Raw genomic sequence first — 24,194 nt, 5'->3', positions numbered from 1 at the left:
CCTATTTCATTCCACCCTTTCTTGAGAATTTCCAAACTCAAGGAGAAAGCATCCATTGCTTGGAAAATACCAAGTCTCCTACAACAATCTTTGTTAAGTATGTTAAACAGCAAAAATATCATCTTTTTCCAACAGGATTTTCATAATTGACCAGGGATCTAAGATAAATAGAAATAGGAAAAACCACCTATTCAACCACCCGTCCTTCTGAGATACATAAACTCCCTGTCAAAACCTATAGGTGAATTATGAATGAATTAAAAATGAAAGAATTACAGCAAACCCAGCCATAAGCATGAACATTTTTATTAAAAAAACAGAACTCAAATCAGAAGTTATTAGCATCTGTGCTAAGAAGGCCTCCAAACGGGGATCTATGGGAAGTGTTGGTTTGGGTGATACTGTTGGTTATGATTACGTGTTATACGGATGGAAACTAAACTAGTTTCTAGTGTCTGAGAGCTAGGTAACTAGCCAACCACTAGCTATGACAATGCAGAATATGAAGAAGAGCTTTTCCAAAAGACCCAGTTCTCTCCCATCTCTTCTCTTCTCTTTAGTTCTATCTCAGCTCGGGCATCTTTCCTGTGACGCTATCTGCACGAGAGTGAGGACTCACCACTTCACGTCGTCATTGTGGCCGGTGTAATGCCTCTGCAGCTGCTCCTCCACGTTGTACAGCACCACCACGGACGCAATAAAGTACACCGTCTCCCCCGTCGGAAGCAAGTACAGGTTGTTCCGGCAGTCGCGACCCCGGTAGCCATAGCTTTGTGTGTGTCAAGAGAAACCTGATTTCCTTCAAGAGCTGACAACACATCAGCTCTATTCAACAGGGACAGACGACACAATTCCGTAAGACTCTCCCCATCAATTTCTCTTGATTCAATAACGTGAAATCGTGAATACTCAGTGCCGAATACATGGGACTCTCAACAGGCAGGTGATAGAGGTGGAAATGGTCATTGAGTTGAGGTGAATACATATTTTTATAAGATGGGGCTTTGTTTGTAGAAATTACGTATTATATTTTGAAAGCTGAATTTTTCAGCTGGATCAAAAATGTAACTTATTATTTTATTTACTGAAAATAACTGCAGTGGACATTTGTGAAGTTACCAGAAAGGAACTATTTTGAACTGAGCCAATCAATCATAGACCTTGGGAGCCACAGCCAAGCCCAAATTTCTTTCTTGAACTGTTTGGATTTTCTGTGGATGCCTGTCTTCTTCACAACTAGTCTGCCTTTAAATGTTGCCAAGGGCCACCTGGCTGGCTCAGTCAGTGGAGCGTGTGGTTCTCAGTTTTGGGATTGTGAGTTCAAGCCCTGTGTTGAGTGTAGAGATTACTTAAAAGTAAAATCTTAAAAAAAATAAATTTTGCCAGGCTGGTTTTCTGAAAGGCCCACTACCTAACCAGCTTGACTCTAGAATTAAAATCACCTGGGAACTGTATTTTGACCCTTCGCAAGAATGCTGGAATATTTTGCTCCAAAATTTGTTTTCTCTTCCTCTAGTTATCGTACCACCTGCTCAGATGTACTTCAGTATCTCGAGGTCTATAGTGCACTCATTCTCCTTTCCGCTTGCGTGTCCATCTGTCGCAGGAGACGGCTTGACTCCAGGAACAGGAGAGAAGGTGGGGGAGCAGGCTGCCATCGCCCAGCTGCCTATCCCATCCCACCATCGTCCAACTTGGGGACTGACATCACCACTACATTGTGGCTTCACCAGAGGACTGGCTCTGGCTCTAGAATCATGGCTGGGAAATGAATCAAATCCCTATGACAGGCTGTGGGATTTGCAGTTTGTGTGAAATACAAAATAAATCTGAAAATGTGAGGTGACTACATTGTCCCAACTACCGAGCACTGTGAGGTCAAAAGGACTATTCCAAAAAGACCTCGGAACTCTGACATTCCTTATTTTAAAGTATTTAAAAATAAATTTTAAGATACTGGTAACTGATTTGTATCGACCTTAGTTATTGAGTCAACCTTATTTTTTATTGTTATCTAGGACCTAAATCCTTTATTTATATTTTTTTCTTACATTATAAAAGTACTTGTAAAAGGTGCAAACAACCCTCCCACATACATATGTCAAGGGTAAGAAACTTCGATCCTCCTTGCCACAACCATCCCCACCTCCTTGGAGATAATGACCTCTGTTAAGACTTTGACATGTGTACTTTCAAACCCTGCAAACTATTTTGGGAGCGAAACATCACTTGAACTTAGATGTGAAAAACTAATCTAACAGAAGTCTCATTTATTTGAAGTAAATCCCACCATTTTACATCTTAAAAATATGAATAGAGAGTAGGCTGAAAAAATGTGTTCTGAATGTTTTCCAGCTATGATTGAACCTAAAATGTAAACCATTATTGACTTAAAGAAGAGGTGAATCACTTCGACTACGTGTGCCAAAACAGACACACGTAAATGCTTATGACATCTGAGTCTGAAAATGTAAAAAAATATATTCCCAAAGAATATGATACTATTATTTCAAATAGCAATTCTTCCAACTGAAATGACAGCAGCATTGATTTAAACCAACTTCTTAGGGGCGCCTGGGTGGCACAGCGGTTAAGCGTCTGCCTTCAGCTCAGGGCGTGATCCCAGCGTTATGGGTTCGAGCCCCAACATCAGGCTCCTCCGCTATGAGCCTGCTTCTTCTTCTCCCACTCCCCCTGCTTGTGTTCCCTCTCGCTGGCTGTCTCTATCTCTGTCGAATAAATAAATAAAATCTTTAAAAAAAAAAAAAAACCAACTTCTTAGAATTTATATTCGGGGCCTGGCATCAAACTGGTACTCAATAAAAATTTGAGGGTGAAGAAAGGATTTTTGTTGTCTTAAAATCTGCGCGGACTGGAAGGTGGCCTCTGCAAGCTTGCTTTAAAGCAAAATAAACAGAATAAAATAAAATAAAGTAAAATTAAATAAGGAAAAATAAAGTAAAAAAAAAAAAGACATTCATTCACCCCTTTTCATAGGCTCTGTTTCTTTGTGTTTCAGGAGTTTTCTCCCTGGAGCTCATTGACTTTTCCAGACCTCGAAGTATGAAGGCTGCAACAGCTTCATGTCAAGAACATTAGTGCTAGGGCGGACTGGGATTTCTGTGGCTCAGACTGTGGCGGCGGGGGAGGGGGGGCTTTTTATTTTTCTTAAAGCAGCGTTCTATCTACGCTACATGTCGATTTTCTTTACGCCTTCACTGGACTCCCTTCATTCAGTACTGGGGTATTCCTGATGTTACTCCTTCAATTACTCTCCCAAGGGGGGCCCAGCTCCCACTTGGTTTGAGGGGGGATGCCTGTCCTTCCTTCCAGGGTGTCCTCCACTCTTTGGGTGTAAGACCCTCCTGCCAGCACAGTTTGGTTCAATTTCTGATAGTCTCATTTTCCAAAGTGTGTAAGTTCGGTGTCTCCTTGCCTTTCCCCTGTTCCCAGGTAAGCAGGTAGAGCTCCTGGCTTTTCCATCTGCCCGCAGAGCTGACTAAGCCGGCAATAGCTACTGTTAAAAATAATCAGTTCTTTCAATTTCATTAGAATCCTAAACTCTACCGCTTTGCGATTTTCAGTAAGCTTGCTTTTGTATTAGTTTTTAACCACATTTGTTCTGTCGGAAAGATTAAAATTCAGGCCGGAAAGTGATGCATTTGCCCACGACTCTCTAAAAAAACAAAAACAAAACCTGTCCAGCCTATGAATATTTTCTTTTCGGGAAAGTAAGGAGTACGTAACAGAGCAGGAGGACTGGTAAGTCAGCGTCCTGCACGATCGGCAGGCCTCACGGAGCCCCTCCTCTGCCAGGACACCACCGTACTGGGTGCTAACACGTGGCTCCTTCCGTTAAATTGATTTTTTTTACAGTGAGAATAGAATACTTTGGTGTTTTTTTAAAAAAGCTTGAGGGAACTTGGTTGTGCCTCGGTGGCTCAGTCGGTTGTGTCTGACTCCTGGTTTCAGCTCAGGTCATGACCTCAGGGTCGTGGGATCGAGCCCCGCGTCGGGCTCCGCACTCAGCGGGGAGTCTGCTGGAGATTCTCTCTCTCCCTCTGCCCCTCCCCCACCCCCTCTACAAAATAAATAAATAAATAAATAAAAGCTTAAGGGACCTTAAGTTTTTTGAATTCCCACAGTTAAACTTTAAGCTCAGGGCATGGGTCAACTTAAACCTCGCAGCAGGTGCAGTCAGTGGATAAAGGATACACCCACTCCAGCTTCAGTCTCTTGGCTGGTAGTTCTACTTTTGCTTGCAAGCTATAAGAGTCCACTTGCTCTTTGGGCATGTACATAGTAACAGGGCGTCCGCGAAGAAACATCTTTACGTATCCTTCTTCTACAAAAAGAACAAAGAGATCAGTCAGACACCTCAGTGCCAGCGTAGCTGCAAACAAATGGTATCTTTTCTTTAGCCTTTTAACATAAAAGGGGGAAATTTTACCCTTCATGTGATTTCTAAGTAACGTGTTGGGGGAAAAGAACTGAAACATAACGTTAAACAGCTTAAAACGAAAGTTTTTACCCTGTTTATGTTTGACATGCTGCTTACTTAAGTACGTGAGACATATGAGAAACTATAAAAGAGCAGGGAAAAACTAGATTCCAATATTTTTCCATGAGAGATTTGGTGCTTACATTTTCTTTATCATCAGGAGGGGGGAAAATGCCACCTCAAAAAATTACAACTAACACAAGAAATCCACTAAAATTTTTTTATTGATTTCAATGTATATACAATTTCAGTATCAAAATTCATAAGATTTCTTTCAATATTGAAATTGGTTTGTTATATCGTAATGGAAAAATATAACTTTATGCATCTTTTATGTTGGACACATTTTTCAAGTGTAAAGAACACAAAATCGGCAAAAGTACATGCTAGGGTGCACGCAAGTAGGAAAAGTCTCAAGGAAAAGCTAGAAAGAAAATAAAGGAACAAAAGACCCATTAGAGAGCGGCATTGTGAAATAGGACCTTCTAAAACAAACATTTTTATAATAAAATAACTTCCGGTGTTTCGAGAAATTATGGGGCAAAAGGAAAACCCAGTGATACATCGACATGGGACAAGTGTAGTTTTAAAAAGAAATAAGTTGGGGTTTTCTGCTGGCTTTCAGGAGATAACAAGACCAGAGAAAACATCTGGTGAGTTCCTTGTGAACTCACGGCAGTTAAATCGGGCGGTTTGGAACTAGCCACAGCAGCACAGAACTCAACAGAAAAATCATCTGCAGAGAGGAAACTTGTGAGAAGAAGTCATGGAGTAATTACACTGTCAGAAGCACCACATTTACAGGTTAGTGTTGTGTAAGTCTTGTTCCTAAGGATCTTCACACAATGCCACATGCAACAACGCCTACAAATGAAGAGGGCGGTTTTGTGCTACCGTGTGCGTGCATTTCTGGTCTCGCATGCATGCGTGTGATGCACGCTCCACTCTGTACGGTAAGTCTGACTAGTGAATAAGAACCCCACATGCTCATCCTGGAGACAGGCAGTGTGCCAGGCACTGTGTTCCGTGGACCCTCCCGTGAGGATGCTAACACCAGGCTCTGTCCTCCCCAGATCTGCTGGGACTGGCCCATCACAGGTCTGGCACCCCAGGCTCTCTTATTGCTCCCCTGGGGCATTTTACATTCTGCTGCCAAACCCATCAAGGCCCAAAGGGGATTTCACCACGTCCTTCCTCCACGTAAAATCCTTTGCCCGCTGTCTTACCTGCTGGATCTAAACGTCTAGCTCCCTGCCTGCTCTCCCCTCTGTAACCTCCCTGGCCGCAAGCACCTGCCTGCATCCACCTGTCTGGCCAGATGTGTCTCTCGCACCCAGCTCTGGGCCTCTGCCCTTGCTCTCGTCCTCACCCAAAACCTCTTCCCTTGCTTCATCCCTCACCCAAATCTGAGCTCATGGGGCTGCGTGGCCGCCACACCTGCAGGACTCAGGAGCCCCCAGCAGATGACAGAAGGGAAAAGAAAGCAGGCACACGCGAGCCCAGAGCTAGAGGACATGTGGTTGCGTCCATTCTCTTTGTATGAGAGGAGGCACAGAACGTGGATGGGTAATAAAGAGGCTGTAAGGCCATCTCTGCAGCACGGCAGAGCCCTCCATGCTGTAAAAATCAGTGTGCATGAAATACTGAGTCTGTTACAGTTGTGTGCTGGCTAAGTCCTTACAACAGTGGCTTACTTAGCACAATCCTAAATCACTGACCTGGACAAAAAAGCCCCGGGGTTTTGCCTTGGCACTGTTTTGCACTGGTAATTCAGACATTCTACGTTTAGAATCAAAATGCAGGGGCACCTGGGTGGCACGGTTGGTGAAGCGTCCGACTCTTGGTTTTGGCTCAGGTCATGACCTCAGGGTCGTGGATCAAGCCCCGCATCGGGCTCCGCACTCAGCGGGGAGTCTGCTGGAGATTCTCTCCCTCTGCCCCTCCCCCTTCTCTCTCTCTCTCAAATAAATAAATCTTTTAAAAAATTCAAAAAAATAAAATCAAAATGCAGCAAGGGAAAGCAAGAGTATTTTCCAGGCATGTTAGGACAACAGCTCACACCTGCCAACTCGAAGGCGCAGAGGGAGAGGCCAGCAGCGGTGCAGGACACCAGGTCAAGCAGTGGGACATTCGGGGCTGCCCTATAGCTCTCTTAAGGTTTATACAGAGTTTTCAGAGTTCCTGCAATCAGCCAATAATCAAGCCAGATAGAATGTATAAGCTACTTATTAAAACCCATCCAAGTAAATGCGCAGGAATGCTTTTAACTTAAAATAAGTCGGAGTGGCTCGTGTGCCAAAAACATTTTCATACGAGGAGATTATCTGCTTGCCTGTATGAAAAAAGTTTCTGCAGCCTGGGTAGCAGCTTTGCTCAGAGAGCTATGAGGTTTCAGAAATGCCGCCTACCTTTGCAGTGTGTCACCCGGCGTTTCCCTTGTGATTTCGGAGACAGGGACAGAAGCGCTAGATAAAGAGATGGCAAAAACTGCAAGAGGGACCGGCCTGCCCGCTCGCTCGCTGGGGAGCAGCTCTCGCTGGGGAGCAGCTCTCGCTGGGGGAGCAGCTCTCGCTGGGGAGCAGCTAGCTCTCAGTCGGAGCGGCCGCCCCTCCCCCAGCAGGACAACCTGCCTTCAATGCAGGGGTTCGGACCAGTGCGCTCAAGGCCTGGCTCTGCCGGCTTAGGGCAACTACATTTTCAGCGCGTGATCTCATGCTTCCTGAAATGAGATGGATACTAAAGCACATGCTGATAAATACAGAACGCTGACTTTTTAGGTTTCAGTTCTGAATTGAAGGGAAAAAAACTGGAAAAGTTAAAATTAAATGACTGTATTGAACTGACGCCATACCTTGTCAATGATTTTGCATTTTAAATGCGCTTTTAAACCAGGTTAATAACCTAAAAATAGCGTCTGCCTTATTATAAAATGTGTTAAAAAAAGAAAAGGTATATGGAAAGGTACATATGAACTATTAGTTTGCAGTTTAGGAAATCAAAGGCAGAAAGAGAGGAAAAAAAGCTACTTTTAGACAAAGTTATAACTTAATGCATCAGAAGCTTCCCTTTCGGAGAGATGCGGATGTGGCGCTGGAAGGCCCGCAGGGCGGGGAGGGGTAACAGAGGCGACACAGGGTTTTCACCTGGAAGCTCTGCTTCTGTTTACGTGGTGGCATTTGACTCTCCCTCCTTATTGGTGCGTCTTAAATCAGGTTTAAAGGGGGTGAGTAAGGGGTCCAGTCTTTGTGACCATCTTACGGCCGGTCTCTGGTCTGAGCCCCGGCGCCTGGGGGGGAAGGCTGCTGGCACTCAGCCCATCAGCCCCGCCACATGGATACCGCCGGTGACAAGCTACTTATTTGTCCCTTGAGTCCTGAGGTGAGTGAGGGGCACCCGCACAGAGATGAAATCAGACTTACCTGCACTGAAGACGGGCTCCTTGGGTTTGCTGTGGAGATAAAAGAGAGACAAGGTTGAAAGGGAGGCTTGGGGGGGGGGTGGAGGCCGGTCACCCTGAGCCCGCACGGGCAACGCTCGTTAATGAGAAAAAAAAAACCATGCAACTGTAGAAAGGGACACGAGTAAAGGAGAATGTCTAAAAGCAGGTGCAAGGGATCGTCGTAATCCAGCTTTATTGCCACAACCGAGCTTTTTACGAGAGCAAAGAAGGATCTAGGAGGAAAAAGGTGCTTCTCCAAGATGGGAATGGCTGTGTCTAAATGTGTGAGGGTTTGCTCTTCTTCCCCATGCTCCTCTGATAGATTCAAAGAATTTATCTAAAACCAGCATATTCCTGACACCGAGTCTTCTGGGTAAGGACGCTTAGAGCCTAGCTCCTCGACGGGTGGCCTCTGTAAGAAGAAGAGGGCAACAATAAGGAATATCGGGGGTGCAGCCGTCTCATCAGTGCTGTGGGGACCCCGCTGAGGATTTCTGCCAGGCTGAGACCACCCCCTGACCGCACCTGGGAAACCAAACCCCCAAAGCATTCAAGGTCCCGCCACTGAAGGGCTAGGCTCATCCCTAGGGGCAGGCGGGCATGCTGCTGCTTCCCACCGCAAGCACCTGTGGGGACAGGTTACCACCCGCCTGCCAGACCCGGGGAGGGGCTTCCGGGCAGGGCAACAAGTGTCCTGTTCAAACATAGACCCAGTGCTTGACCCCAAATCTGCGAGACTCCAGTGTCCGCACCGTGTTCCCCTGTACCAGCCTGCTTCCTGACTGGCCTCTCGCTTTCAGACACGGGACAAGACAGACTACGTAGATGAAAGCCACCCCCAAGGGAGCCTACGGGAGCACACAGATTTGTGTGTGTGCACGTTTTTGAAAAAGTACCTGAGCACATACAGTCCTAATATTACTTTCCTCCTCTATTTTTCTTGAAATATATTGAGAAACACCACTAGTAAGAATTAGCCGTAACCTGGGGCGCCTGGGAGGCTCAGTCAGTTGGGTGACCAACACTTGATTTCAGCTCAGGTCACGATCTCGAGGTTGTGGGATCGAGCCCCGTGTCAGGCTCCAAGCTCAGCACAGTCTGCTTGGGATTCTCTCTCTCCCGCTGCCCCTCCCCCACCCCCCTCTCTCAAATAAATAACATCTTAAAAAGAAAAAGAATGAGCTGTAACCTCACAATCTAATAAATGATATTATCAATGTCCTTCATTCCCAGATAATTTTATGCAGTACCGGGATGCGGGTGGGGGGAGGGGAACTCTGGGCTGATGCTTTAGAAGTGCTGGGCGTTCTGCTCAAATGTGCTTTAAATAGTTGGATCCGTTGCATGATTCTGACCTTTGGTCACTGGAAACTACTCGGAAAGCATGGTCCAATCTTTAATGTGACAGTCTAAGTCTTACACTGGCCTCTAAGGCCTTAATGCCACTTTTCCTGACAACTCTCTTTTTCTGTCCACGTCTCCCGTTACTGTCCCCTAGTCACTGAGTCCAGCTGCCCTGTCCCTGGTGGCCCTCGCTTACACCCGGAGCTCCTGTGCCAAGCGTCTGCCCTAGCTTCCCCTCCTCCTGGACACAGGTCCCACGGCCCCCACATTGTCTGTGCTTTGAGCCACTTCCCAGGGAGGCCTATCTGCCGCTCCGCTCTGCAACCTCCCCCGGCCCTGCCCCCGACAACCCCCGCGCCCGAGCCAGCAGAAGTTCTCTCCCTGGCCCCGCTGAGCCAAATCCTCTCACGCCCTGTCCCCGCAGCCGCAGGTCAGCGCCTACAGAGGGCAGGGAACTCTGCTCTGGTCACTGCTGGACTCCCTGCCTGTAACAGGGGTGTGGGGGGTTCCCTTGGCTCTCCCGTCCCTCCTGGAGGGGGCTAGCTCCTGCCCAGCACCTGCGCAAGCTCCATGGGTAGCGCATTTCTCCTGGTTCCCCTGCTCCACCCTGGGACGACAGCAGGCTGGCGTGCCCATGCCCAAGACAGGGTGTCCTTCCTCACTGCTGACCTGCTCCCGATCTGTCACCTGTCACGAGCTCACTGAAAGTCTGCAGAAGGGTAGGAGTGTGTGTGTGTGTGTGAGGATTCCCCTGTGCCGGGGGCTCCCAAGACTTCCAGATGACCCTGCGAGTCCACGCTCAGCTTAAATATCCCGTGAGCTTTCGGCTGCTTTCTTTCGACGTGCACCCAGGAAGGTTCCTCTCCTGTCACTCTGCCCAAGATAAACACAGCCATGGGCCTGTCTCTCCTAAGACAGGCTTGTCACTTTGTGGATTTTCTTCCAGCCATATTACTCTGTGACCTCAGCTCCAGGGTGGGTTTAAAATAGCCATGTTTTCGCAGATCACCGGCTTGTGCTCCCTGCCGGAGCGGGAGCGACATGCCAGTGATCGTCTGAGTTGAAGCACAAGTCTACCTGTGACTTCCACATATTGTTAGATTCACAGGCAGGGTGAGGACACGCAGGGTTAAGCTGAAACGGAAGACTGCAGAGCAAGCCTACTGGTTATAGGAACATAATGACGGGATCAGAAGACACAAAGGCCATTTTTCCATCATGACTTTGATCACAGAAGTAGAGAGACACAAAAGCCACGAACACAGGAATAAGCAACTCAGGACCTTTCCTGGAGACTGAAAAGAGCAATTCTCAACTACGTTCTTCTCAGAAAGAGAGATCCATAGGGCAGTTTGAATTCTAAATATAGGGAGGCCCGTGTACTTTTGAGGCTGAGCTTGTAACATTAGAGGAACCACCAAAGATCTCTATTAAAACACTAGAAATGAGGGCGCCAGGCTGGCTCAGTCAGTGAGGCGTCTGCCTCTGGTTCAGGTCATGATCCTGGGGTCCTGGGATCGAGCCCCGCGTTGGGCTCCCTGCTCAGCGGGGAGCCTGCTTCTCCCTCTCCAGCTTCCCCCCCTGCTTGTGTTCCCTCTTTCGCTGTCTCTCTCTGTCAAATAAATAAATAAAATCTTTAAAAATAAATCAATAAAAAATAAAACACTAGAAACGGCAGCATGAAGGTAAAAATTGACAGTCACAGGGAGAGGCACCAGCGTGCTCAGAGTTCTTAAATTTTGCTCTGAACTATACCACGTTTTGGGTCTATTATATTTAGAAAGGATACTATTGCCGTGTTTCATCATTTCAGAAAGCTACATTTTTATAGAAAAATATACTCTATTTACTTGCGAACCCGTGACTCCTGTCTGCGCACCAGCAGCCTTCCTAAACAGCACCAGGGTGCCAGGAAGAGGGAGTCGCACGTCCCACTCCCGTGTGCAAGCCTTGTAAGTACAAACCCATGAAGTGACAGTGAACCTTCCCAACTAGTAACAGAGCGGCCAGCCCCACAAGGTGCAATGACAACAGCGATCCAAGATCAAAGACGCTGCAGCCCCCAGTCAAAATCCATTCATGGGAGCAGCACGCTGAACACCTGTCCTTGCCAAAACTCGCCGTCGACAGATTGGGAGTGGACCCTCGGAACCTGAGGCTGTTGCCTGGGCTGCAAGATCGCTTGGTGAGGGAGGAGATCTCCTGTCCAGTGTTGTGTGATTGGTCTCCGACGACCTGTTGCTGTTGAAATGCACGTGTGGCTCGGGGTGGGGGGGGCTGGCTGAACACCAGGACCACAGCGAGGCTTCACTCAGTCCCAGGGCGAGGCTGACGCAGATGTCCCCCACCCGCCCCTGAAGCCCACGACAGACGTGAGCCTGGTGGAGAGAAAGGATCTCCTGTCCGGTGAGCAGACCCTCTCTTCTTGGCTATTCTGCGCTAGGCAGTGGCCCATCCCCCAACATGCCCAGTGTTGCAGTCAAGGAAGGTTTCACTGCTCTGCTCCGGCAGGAGGAAGATTTGCTGAGTTCGGCTGTATGTTTCCCGGAGCGGTTGGCTCAGCAGACTATCTCACGGACTCTAGAAGCTAGGATCAGTACCTGGGGACTCACGGAGGATGCGAGGCCACCGAGAGCCTTTGCCAGACCAGCAGCGGGAGAAAATCCAACAGCCGAGCCAAGGAGAAGCTCCTGCCCTGAGCTGTGAGCTCACACCCATGCAACAGCTACAACCACCCGAGTCCAAATCGCGTGTTACCCACACCCCAATAACGTTCACTGTGGACTCTCCTAGTGGCTGTTTGTCTTTCCGTCTGCTAACATGCACCTTGCCCCATGGCAGGTGGAGGGTGTGTAAGGAGGGGAGTCTGGTGGGGAACCTGCTCTCTCCTATTCGACCCCTACTCGCCGTGCTCCTCCTCTGCGCTGGGATCTGCACTCGGCACTTCCGTATCTGTTACCTAATTTGCCCCACGTGCCTGCAAGGGGGCTCAGAGCCCCAGGTCCTGCGCACCCCAGGTCTGACCCCCGAGTGCCGTGTCACGGGGACCCCTGGGAGACCAATATTAGAGCAGAGCCAACACGCATCAAATGCGGTTTGAGGAGAGATACTTGCTTTTGAAAACGATTACGAGGCTCCGTTAAGGAGGACACCATTCCAAAGTCAAACGTGTTATTTCCCTGAAATGTATTCGCCTATAAAAACTGTCGTTCTTGGCATCCATACCACGAGTCCTTTTGAAAAGGATCTCACTTGAGATAACATTTCCCCTGGAAATCAAAATACTTTACGTGTAAGTAATGATTCTCCATTACAAAAGCCCTTAAACGGCTTTCTACTGAAAAGAGGGTCATTTAAGAACTATCTAAAAGAGTTTAGAAGTCACAGGGGACCTCGCTGGGGACCAAAACTGCTTCGCAGAATTTCCAACCGATACCTCCAGCTTAATGCGGCAGAACGAACCCAGATTCTGAAGTCAGCTCGATCTGCAGTCAGTGCGGGCCAGTCTTACTTTCTTTCATCTACAAAATGGGACTAAATCCACTGTCAGGTACAGGCCAGATCAGATAAAGTGTGTCACAGAGCACCCAGGACACGGCGGTGATCACTTCCCTCTTTCTCCAAATTTCACTGATAAGAACCTACATGTATTTCCAGGCTCTCTGCCTTCCAGCCTCCTAACTATAACAACATACAGAATATTAGCACCTATTATTTTAACCCTTATGAAAACATAAGTGACCCCATGGCTTGGGGAGTGAACCACCTTTTCCGTAAAGGGAAGATGCTTCACTGAAGTCACCTCATTTCCAACGGTTTCGGAATCTGAAGCGCAGTGTCAAACGTATCCACCAGTAGGTGGCGCTGTTTACATGGTTCTTAAAGGACTTTTTTTTTTTTTTTTTAAGATTTTATTTATTTATTTGACAGAGATAGAGACAGCCAGCGAGAGAGGGAACACAAGCAGGGGGAGTGGGAGAGGAAGAAGCAGGCTCATAGTGGAGGAGCCTGATGTGGGGCTCGATCCCATAACGCCGGGATCACGCCCTGAGCCGAAGGCAGACGCTTAACCGCTGTGCCACCCAGGCGCCCCTTAAAGGACTTTAAAAAAAAATTAAATATATATTCTTTCATTCGTGCCGCAAGTATTTACTGAGCAGTTACTGTGTGCCAGGGCCTGTGTGAAGTGCTAAGGATACAAAGAATAACAAGGGACAGCTTCTGCCTTCCCAAAGCTCCAAAGAGGGCAAGGGGCACGTGTGGGCATGGGGCGAGGGGGGAGAGAGTTACAGGTAAAGTGAATGAGCAGGTACAAAGCAATCAGAAAGGCAACTAACTCAGACCAAAGAGCCAGGGCAGGCTTCCCAGAGAAAGGGGCACCCTGAGCTGGGTCCTGAAGGATCGGCTGGAGGTCCTCCAAATGTACCCAACCAGCGACCTCTGCCAAATCTCCAGACACATCCGTGTCACTCAGGAGAAGGGGAAACCCTCCACTTCCTAAGTGCTAGAAGGTGTAATTCATTAAGCTAGATATTTATGGGTTTTTTTCTTTTTGGGGGGGGGGATCTGTGCTTTATAATACAACAAGGATTTTTTAAAAGATTTTATTTATTTATTAGAGAGAAAGAGATTGGTCTGTGTTGAGCACGGAGCCTGANGGGGGGGGGGGGGGGGGGGGGGGTTTCCAGAGGGAAAGGTACAGGGATAAGCAGACTCTGTGTTGAGCACGGAGCCTGACGCAGGGCTCGATCTCAAGACCCATGAGATCATGACCTGAGCTGAAATCGGGAATAGGATGCTTAACCAACTGAGCCACCCAGGCGCCCCTATATAATAAAGGTTTTTCTAAATATACTATCTTCTTACTTAGATTTGCGTTGCTTTAATTAAGACTGGGTTTGATCATTGGGGCACACATGTTACTTGTGTAATAAATCAATTATCTCAAAGAGAAAATTCTTGCTGGGGACAAGTGAGAGCTGGTGTTAGAGAGGCGTGAGTATCAAGACACAAGAGAAGATGGGAGCAGGCAGGTGAGGGGCCTTGCCCCCAGGCTGAGGATGAAGTTTTGGATTACACTACCAGTGATGCTGCAGTCAAAGAGCAAACGTGAGCCCTGAGGACCCTGAGGTGTCATTGAAAAGAGTATTTCATCCAACACTAGAACTTTAGGAAGGATGGAGCTCAGAGTCTCCAGCTCAGGGTCCTGGACAAAACGGCTGGTACGAGTGCTCAGGTTGTTCAACACGAAACAGCCTCTAAGGGGACATTTTCACATCTTTGTTATTTTGAAGTTTTTTTTTTTTTCACTTTTGTTGACTCTCAAGATGGGGAGTTTAAATGTGTGCGTGTGGTTTTTTTTTTAATAATAAATGTGTGTTCTAACAAGGTTTCCAGCAGATGGCTGAAAATTTCTTGTTCTAACAAAATGACCCCATTACAACAACTTTTTGATGGAAACAAAGTGTCTAGTTTACAAAGCTGATATATGTTATTCCAGTCAGAATTACAAAGGGGGGGGGGGACCGGTTTTCTAATTGAAACAATCAGTCTAGCAACATCTAACAAACTGCGTTCTAAGTAGTAGCGGTTTTTCTGTCTGATACAAAGCACTTTTTTTAAATTAAAAAAACACCCCTATTGGGTTAGTAGAGTGGCTATGTTAGATAACAAGTAGTTCATCAGAATGTCACTGTTCATTTCCTATTTAATAAGTACGTCATTATGACACAAATCAGTGTGTAACTGTTAATATTTATCATCAATAAATATTACATAGAGTAAATATTACATTGCCATATATTGCTTTTATGGAAGCTTGTCAGGGCAAAGATGAGGCGCTGCTGTTATAAGCAGACTATTTTATGATGTTAAGCACTCTAAGACAAAAGTCTACGATGTCACAAGAACGACCGTCAAACCCAGTGACCGTTTCCAGAGAAAATGAGATGCAGGTGCAGGAACACTCAAACTTATAAAAGAGCATGGTTTCTATGAAAGCAAAACAGGCCATTACTTTTTAAGGAAATTAGTCTATCTCGGAAAATGTGAATGTGGAGGACCTCAAGAACACTATTATTTTATGTTCGACATGAAGATTTGGACAATGTATACGGAGTAGTTTATATTTGCTGTGATTATCATTGAGAACTATATATGCTGACGTGGGACTGTTTTCCTGGAGCGAGAGGAGGCTTTTTCCAATTTTCGTACAAGGGCCACCTGCACTGAAGACAGCTCTGCATATGGTGTGCGGTAACATGAGCTCCGGAGCCAAGAGTCTGCTTCTCCCAAGTTACCGCACCGGCGAGGGGGCACGACGTGCCTCCTGCACAACCAGGGACTGATCCAAAGTCACGCCTGTGCCCCTCTCCCTCCCTTGCATCCTGACCAGCTCTCCTGGGGACCACGCATGGCCTGCAGCCCCTCTAGCTCTGATGTGATGCGGACAACATGCGGACGTGTCACACTTTCTTTCTAGAACGTGCCAGAACTCAGGTTGCTCTCCTGGGACTGCGTCACTCACGTGAACATCGTGAACGTGTGTCAGACCAGAAACAAGACTAATCACTTCCGCCACCATGTAACTCCCTTATCTTACAAGTGGGGGAAAGAAAGCTCCCGGTTTCTGAAAGCCTCATCAATTATTCTCCTATGCTCTGCTCAGGTCTGGCTCTCTAACAGCTGCCACCACCGTGATGCCTGTGAAGGGTGCCAAGCCCTGGGCTGGGGCTTCTCCTCCCAGTCAGTTTGATGATAAGATTCGAGGTGATTGGGTATGCGATGCCTCACACACTGAGGTGAAAGCTGCGGCTTGGAGAAGTTCCTGGTTTACAAACCCAGACCTTTCTTTTACTCCAGGGCCTGTGCCTTTTCCATTTTGTCTTGCTGTCCCCAGTAACTGAACAAGACAAACTCTGAAAATGTAGGACGGCATCCTGGAACCACGGACAGACAGACATCAGAGTGATAAGGCAGAGATCACACCGTCTTAGACCACTGAAGACCACGGTGTTTCAAAGAGGGTTAGGTCAGGCCACCTCACTCCACCTTTCTCTGCACGAGTTAAGTCCCGGCCATTGGGCATTGGTCCATGGGACTCCCAGCTTTGTTTTGGGGCCAGATGAACAGAGCCCAGGAAGGGGCCTGCTCACAGTGGAAGGGAGAAGAAGGAAGGAAAGAGTCAGGCAGAGACTGAATCACCAGTTTGGCCTTCACTGCTCCTGCTTCTCAGTGCTGCTTCTTCCTGTCTCAGTTACTGAGCTATTATTCCCACGGACCCCTCAAGGTATCTCCCAACACCAGCAATTACCTATGAGAAGGCAAGAACTTTCTTTTTCAGGTGCATACAACTCAACCTGTCCAGCGCTATGCAGACCTCAGCTTTTCCTGGGTCCTAATGAAATAAAGGATTTATTTTTAAATGGACATGTTCCATTGCTTGAGTTATTTTTTAGAAAATGATGAGTAGATTTTCCCCATCCCTCATTTCCAAATCAAAATTTCCTACCGTGGCATTAAAAACAAAAGCAAACCGAACAAAACCCTTTGCAAATATCTTTTATGGAAATATTTACCCAGTGCATTTATCAACGCCATAGGATTTAAAAAGATAAAACAGATCTGGACTTTGCACAATGCAGATGCTTTTTGGAAATTCTTAATAAAAATCAGATGTGCAGAGAAGGAGCCAAGTTTTTAAGAACTGCCAAGATCTAGACATTTCAGGGCCAACCTCCAAGCTTACCCTAAATACAGAGAAGCCCGATGGGCCGCAGCATGACCCGTTTAACACCCTACTGCCAACGTCGCCATGTGGCCTTATTTCCAAGGTATTACCGTACAATTAACATAATCTTCTGATAAGAAGTACTAACAGTCTAAATTAGAAGACAGAAGCCCATGTGAGTGGTCTCCGAGACTGCTAATCGACGACGGGTGGCCCTAACCTGGTACAGATAGGGGAAGCGCCCGCATCTTTTCTACAGAAGATATCTTTGAAGAATAAAACTGAAAAAGAATTTAAGCTTCCTTACAGGAGTGAATCAGAGTGGATTTACAAACTTGGAATCTTTACAGCCTGTGGGTTGGAGTCGACTGCTTTATGACTAAGCCTTCTCCTTACATAAACATTTGGGGGGGGGGAAGCCATGTTTAGCCTGTGAAGCTGAAATTCCTTCCTCAGCCTTGCTCAATAGAGAGAGAGTAAAATTAAAGCACAATGTTTAAAAAGAGAGAATAAAATACAGCGTCAGGTGTCTGCCCAGAGAGACCGGTCTCCTCGGCCCCACACACGCGTAAATGGGAAACAGGCCATTACAACACCAACATTAGCTTTCACTAATAAAAGGTTACTATTAGTTGTGTAGGTGTTTATCATAATCCATTATAAATTAACCTCAAAGGGAAAATTCATAATTAGAAGTAAGCGTATTTCATAAAAGCAGAAAGAAATGGTCCTATTTCTGGTGTCAGCTCAGTATTAAAAATGGTTTCTGACAAATGATAAAACTTCAACTTTTCACCCAGTCTACCTTGAAAAGCACTGTTGACAAAGTCACACAACCCACTGAAATTAATTTCAAAATGGCGGCAGAACATACTAGAAGTATAAAAAGCTCGGTACGGAAATTCAGAATGGCTTCCCCAGTTCCTTGGATTTGGTGCTCAGCAAATTCTCAGGAGCTATTTCTGTCTGCATCAGGGCGCTGGGATTTGAAGTTCTCACCTCCCACCTGGACAACGATTGGTGGGCGCCATGACGAGCGGCCGCCTCCCGCGGCCATTGGATCAGTGCCCCCAGCGCTCTCAGGAGAAGGCCTGTCTGCTGGGGCGAGCTCGGCGCTCGTGTGCGTATGGGGATCTTCTGATTCATCTCTGGGGAAAAGAGGTGACAAAACATCCGGACGGCAGGACCAGCAGAGAAGACGCCCCTTACCTCTCGCTGTTCTTCTTGCCACTGGAAGAGCTGCTCGTGGATCCCGTCCGGTTTCGGTTTCCTTTGGAGTCACCGTAGCTTTCCCTCCGGCCGCCGGGAGACACTCGCTCGGAGGAGCTGGTCCTCTTGATGGTGCTACAGCGAGATGTAAAGGGCAATGAAATTCTTAACAGGGCGATTTTACTTTATTGCCGAGTATAAAAACATATTACATAGAACATCGTACTTCCACGTGGATATTCAAGAGCGTGGCTCTAAATTCCTAACTATAGAGTGTCCGTCTCTCTCTCTGTGTCTGTATGTCTGTACGGATTTCACTTGGAATCAATGCCTCTGCTCACGGACTTCGGAACAGTAGCAATTGGCACACAGTTCAGTGTCCCAGCAGACGCCGAAAGGGAAGATCGCCAACGACCCTATCTGAGAGCGTTGCAGCGGCTTTGCTGGGAGTAGCCAGCACCGGAGCAGGCTTCCACCTAAACCGCGGGTGCTAAACCAGGGGTGACTCCCCCAGAGGGCATTCGGCAATGTCTGGAGACATCTGTGATGGTCCCAACTGGAGGGAGAGGGCTGCTCCTGGCGTCCAGGAGGTAGAGAGGCCAGGGATGTTGTTGAATGCCCTACAACTTGCAGGACAGCCCTGCGACAAAGAGCCACCCAGCCCCCAGAGTCGGCAGTGCTGACACGCAGAAACTCTGCTCTGAAGGCACACATAGGACAAAAGCAAATAGGACACCCCGCTAATGAAAGAAACACTCCAGCCCCTGTACGATGCCTTTGTTTGCAGGTAGCACCCATGCAAGTGTAACCAGGGGGAGCTAGACTGCTGGGGGTTCCGGGGGCAATGTCTGGGAAGATTCCCTGAAGACTGGGAGTTTCTGGGAGAGATCAAATGAATGGCTTGACTGTATTGTCATTACACAGTCGGGAAGAGACGTACTAGGGAAAAGAAAGGCCCGCGTGGCATGAAGGGTAGATCAGCCAGCACAGGGGCTGCAGGTGAAACGTGTATTACAGGCATCCCTGTGAAGGTCGTATCCTCATCACTAGGCCACACATTCCCGGGTACCCTATCTCACTGATCATTCTTACATACTTCGAGAGCTAGTGAAGCTTGATATGTACTCAATGAAAAAAGATGGAATAAATGAGTCAATAAACGGGACTATCACACTGTGAGTCTGTCACAGGAAGAGACAGGAGGTGTTCTAACGCAGTGCCTGCTCTGTAGAAAGGAGGAGAGGGCTGGTTGGCGGTGCCAGTCCTGGGCTGGGGCTGGGGGTGGAGGGCCTGCCCCAGGCATGGGAGCTAGGTGGCAGAGAAGGCTAGAAAGGTGGGGAGGAGGAAGCCAGGAGGGGGCCACGGGTGGGATGAAGCAGGGTCCAGGTGGCACTGGGGCTGCAGGTGGAAATAGGGACAAGGCAGAAGGGCCAGGTGGCTGCCGAGAGCATGGGCCCAGGGAGGTGGCAGATCAGACCACATTTCAACCAGGGGGACATGGGAACCAAGGGATTTGAGACCAAGGGTACATTCCTGGGGGGAAGGTCCAAGCCCCCCTTTCTCCTAATGACAGCCAGGCACTGGGGCTTCTCAGTAGCCCCCCACCCACTCTTCTTCTGTCCTCACCCCCTTCCTTCAGGCCAGTTTCAGTCCCTTTCCCTTTGGAACCACCCACCACTCAGCAAAGAATCTCTTAGCATTTTTTTAAGACTGCATGGTGTATCAGCTTTTGAAAACCATCTTGCTCTCTGGGTGAGCAAATACAAATAACGTGACCATAATCGTGATGACATGAATATGCTTTATGCGTAGACTTTCTGGTAACTAAGGAAGCTCTGGTTTACAGCACCAGATCTGAACGGGCATGCCTCAAGGTCAAAAACACGCATTTTTAGAACGCTCAATTTGGGGACAAGGAAATTATAGATCTTAGGAGAGCCCTGCATTTCTGAAATTTGGGACTGAGGTCTAAAAATGATAGAAACCTTTGCACTTCAAGTTCAATTTCTTCCAGAGACGAGAAACACCGAGCTGATTTAATTTCGCGGGATCTTTCTCTGCCAAGCATCTGGCACAGGGCTCAGAGGCGCGCTGCCCAGCCCCTGGTGGCCCCCTGGGAGCAGCCGAGCCACCAGCCCAGAGCGTCACCCGTGTGGTGTCCTTAGGGGAGTTCATGGCAAGTTCACGGCAACTTAAAGACTGGGATAAAACACCCTTACAGAACTGAAAAACCATGACTCTTCATCAATTAGAGCAAACGTTAACCAATTTTCTAATAACGCTGAGCTTAGAAGCCAGAAGAGCTACCAGGGGACAGCAGTGATGGAAACATGGAATTAGCAGGTGGCAGTGACGGGCCACACACGCAAAGAACCACACGGCTGGCATGTGTGATTTCATTTAGCCCCTGGCAAAGGCGGTGTGATCCCCCTTATACAGATGAGGACACACATTCGGGGATGTGGCAGCTCGTCTGGGATTACTTCCTCCTTGCTCTCTCTGCTGGGCATCCTACTCAGGACTGCCTACACTTCATGCGACACCCACGTACACGGGGCTGAGGACCTGCCGAACATCTAAACATCCAACAAACGTCAATAATTAACATGGTCACAGGATTTGAGGCCGGACCAACAGGAGACACCGCAGACCTCCCCGCTGTGACGTCAACGGGCCCTCACGCTCCCGCGCTGTGAAATCAAGCTACGGAACTGTGAATCCCTCTACCGGTCCGCATGCACTCAGCAGACTCACAGACCTGTTCGATCTACGCATAAGAGCCACAGAGACAAAGCGGAAGAAACTGAGAGCAACAACAAATGCGTGGAAAAATATTTTGGTAGGCTTCAATAAATAACAGAACACACACCACACATCCAAATGGAAAACATTTCCGTCTCTGCGTAGACAGCCTTGGATATAATTCATCACAGCTCTTCCCAGATATTTATCATTTGCACATTTGCATTAAAATGTTAAGCTTTTAAAAAAAAAAACTATTGTTGTATACACAGAAAAAACAAGATATTTCCTTTTGAGAGCCCAGAGATCCTATGAATTAAAGAGGATTTACCAGGACTCCAAGTGAAGGACAGAAAATAAAGCTGGAAGACCAGACATTCACAGGATCAAGGGCAGCCAGAAGGAGTAATACCGTACACTCACTGCGAGAAGCCTCCTTCAATAAACAGCAGGGAATATCAAAGAAGTTATGTTCCCTCTGGACAGCACGGGAAAAATACTGCTCTTCATTTTGAAACTGGTAGAAGTGGCTTGTGAGAGACTGTACAGTAATGGAGAACATTTTTTAGCAGTTAAGGCAAGTAAAATATTTTTGGTGTAGAAATGCACGGACAGCATCATTTCTTCTTTTCCCTTCTGGTCTCTACCCACACTTCCAAACCAAAAACCTTCCAAGTTCTGCAAATACAATGTTCTTTGCATTCCATTCCATACCCATTCGACGGTTTTTGCCAATTTAAACTAAATTTTAGACTTAATAAAAGTTTCTGCAAGGGAGACTGGTGGCAAGCTTTCTTCCTACGGTTAGATTTAACAAGCTACAATTATGTCTTTCTCTCATTAGTGATTTGGAATCAAGGATTGGCTTTCCAAAATTGTGCAAGAAGATCCCAAATGTTTACAATGGAAAAAAACAGAAATCTGACCGGTGTCTCTTGTGTACCACCAGAGATTTTCTGATGATGTCATCTGTCATGACAGCCGGGGTGATGACAATCATTATTGGAACAATTATCCACTCAACAAATACGTATGAGGCATTGACCGTATACTGGGAGCTGGGCTGAGCCCTGGTGAGTCAACATGGGACGAGGACCAATCTGGTGTTTGTCCTGCAAGTTACAATTCTTTTTTTTTTTTTTTTTAGGATTATATTTATTTATTTAAGAGAGGGAGAGGGAGAGCACCGAGGCAGAGTGAGGAGGAGAAGCAGACTCCCCACTGAGCAGGAAGGCTTGACGTGGGGCTCGACATGGGACTCAATCCCAGGACCCTGAGATCATGATCTGAGCCAAAGGCAGACACCTAACTGACTCAGCCACCCAGGCGCCCCAGCAAGTTACAATTCTTGCAGGAGATCACTCACTTGAGTAATTACAAAATGCTCTTATCTCCCTTTCTTCCACTGTATCTTTGTGGCAGAAACAAAGTCATTTCCTAGGAAGGCTGGTGGTGTTAGAGAATCTGATGGGTCTTCAGAAGAAGTTTCTCTTCTACCATGCAAATCCAACCCCTTGAGCCCAGAGGGGTGACTGCGTCACTTCTGATAAGGGGACAGGTGCCAACCTCATCTTCCTCCGTTCAATGACAGAATGATTCTATCTCTATTTTGATACAGAAACAGTCTGAAACTTGAGTTTAACACCTACGTTTCAACGGATCTCAGTGATAAGGAAATATATCAGAAGTAATAATTTTAAAAACCCTGGAAAATCGAATTTCACTTTTCTAATTTGAAATTGTGTGCGTGTCCAGCACCGACTGGTGCATTTACAAATGGGTCTTTCTAACAAGTGTAATCATTTTTCCAAAGGACCGTCAGCTGTTTATTTGGAAGCAAGAGATGTTTACCACCCTATTTTACACTTGGAACAGAGCATTTTTTAAATAATGCTCTGTTTTGTACCAGTTTTGTTCTTTTGATCTCTCTTCTCACAGCTCTGCCCTATTGTAAAACTCTGCTTAGGAGCTGAAAGAATGAGTGATTGTCTCTGTTTTGAGCCCGTGGAAATGTTATTCTATTGTCAGCGTCAGCATCCCCACTGAGCAAGGTATGACCTACAATGTCTTCCCCGGCTTTTCTGCCTTTTTTCCTTTGACTAATGGAAACAAAGCTTTTCCCAAGGATTCCACATCGAGCCCCCAATCGAAGTCTTAATTGGCAACACAAAGCACAACTGCTGGGTGCTGGACAATTTCCAAAGGAGATTTTGTTCTTAAGCACTAGGCTGAAAAAACCCCAGAGGAAAGAAAACAAACATATACCCATCCACACACTGCAGATGCCCCGACTTTGTTAATTTGGAACTCTGATTATAGAAAAATTCCCACGTGATTGTAAACATATTTGAAACGTCCTGGAAGCTATTTTATTCTAATATTCAGAATGCCCATCATGCTTCTTGCTCTTTTCAGAATTCTCTCCTAATGAGAGATCTATAGGAATTGACCACAGAGGAATAATTGGATGCTACTGTTTGGGTTTCCAACGTCCGAGTGGATGGGAACTCACATCCATGGACGCCCATAAAAGCCAGAGAAACAAAATTAATGATTCACTATGTTCTACCCTGAAAGCCAATAGTCTTGGACACTCACTCTAGAAAACCATGGATTTCTGGTTGGCTGCTGGACAACAGTTTATCAGATGAACCAAACTGATTATTCTGTAAGTTAAAAAGAAGTATCTACAGAGGCTTTAGAATATTTCTGGAAGGAAGGTTATTGTTTAAGTGTGAACACGTATACATGCACACAATATGATGGCTACCAATAACTCTCCTCCCTCCCTCCTTTCCTTCCTTTCCTCCCAAGATAATCTTGCTGAGAGCAATCACCAGTCACGAGCTCTTGCATGTAAGGCTGACACGGCGGGCAGAGGACCCAGGTCTCTGCTCACAGCAGATGGCCGGTTCTGTCCTTGGAGTCCAGCCCCTGAGCCCCTGAGTACCCGGCAGTCCTATCTCTCAGACTTGCTGCCAGAAGTCTCTGCTGCTGCTCCCGTCGGCACCCACGGGGGCATCTCAGAACATCGCTGCTCCTGACAGCAGCACGCAGACAGCGTGGGGCATACACAAGGGATCACTTCCAAACAGTAATTGTATCAAGCACTTTTTATGAGTCGATGTTAAGTGCTGACCTGGACATCTTGCGGGAAGCAGCCTAGCGTAGTGGTAGGACCGTGAGCTCTGGGTGCACGTGAATCTGGGTCCGAGCCCCTCCCCAGCTCT

The 24,194-nt window shown here is 47.1% G+C and overlaps 1 protein-coding gene across 5 annotated transcripts in view; it reads right to left on the bottom strand.

Moving 5' to 3' along the window:
* EML1 (EMAP like 1) overlaps nucleotides 1-24,194 on the bottom strand; it is a 180,269-nt gene that overhangs the window by 28,841 nt on the left and 127,234 nt on the right. For 4 of the 5 annotated variants that reach the window (XM_034642088.1, XM_019797772.2, XM_034642090.1 and 1 more), the window contains exons 4-8: nucleotides 18,223-18,357; nucleotides 7,921-7,949; nucleotides 6,910-6,966; nucleotides 4,216-4,345; nucleotides 620-769 (exon numbers count right to left, since the gene is read on the bottom strand). In XM_034642088.1, coding sequence (XP_034497979.1) covers nucleotides 620-769; nucleotides 4,216-4,345; nucleotides 6,910-6,966; nucleotides 7,921-7,949; nucleotides 18,223-18,357 — 501 coding nt within the window. The remainder of the gene's footprint in view (nucleotides 1-619; nucleotides 770-4,215; nucleotides 4,346-6,909; nucleotides 6,967-7,920; nucleotides 7,950-18,222; nucleotides 18,358-24,194) is intronic. The other variant, XM_002917465.4, reaches the window with a different exon arrangement.

This window comes from Ailuropoda melanoleuca, chromosome 14, assembly GCF_002007445.2.
Source record: "Ailuropoda melanoleuca isolate Jingjing chromosome 14, ASM200744v2, whole genome shotgun sequence".
Lineage (NCBI taxonomy): Eukaryota > Metazoa > Chordata > Mammalia > Carnivora > Ursidae > Ailuropoda > Ailuropoda melanoleuca.
Note: the sequence above shows the minus strand (reverse complement) of the source record. Positions and strands in the feature narration are given on the sequence as shown.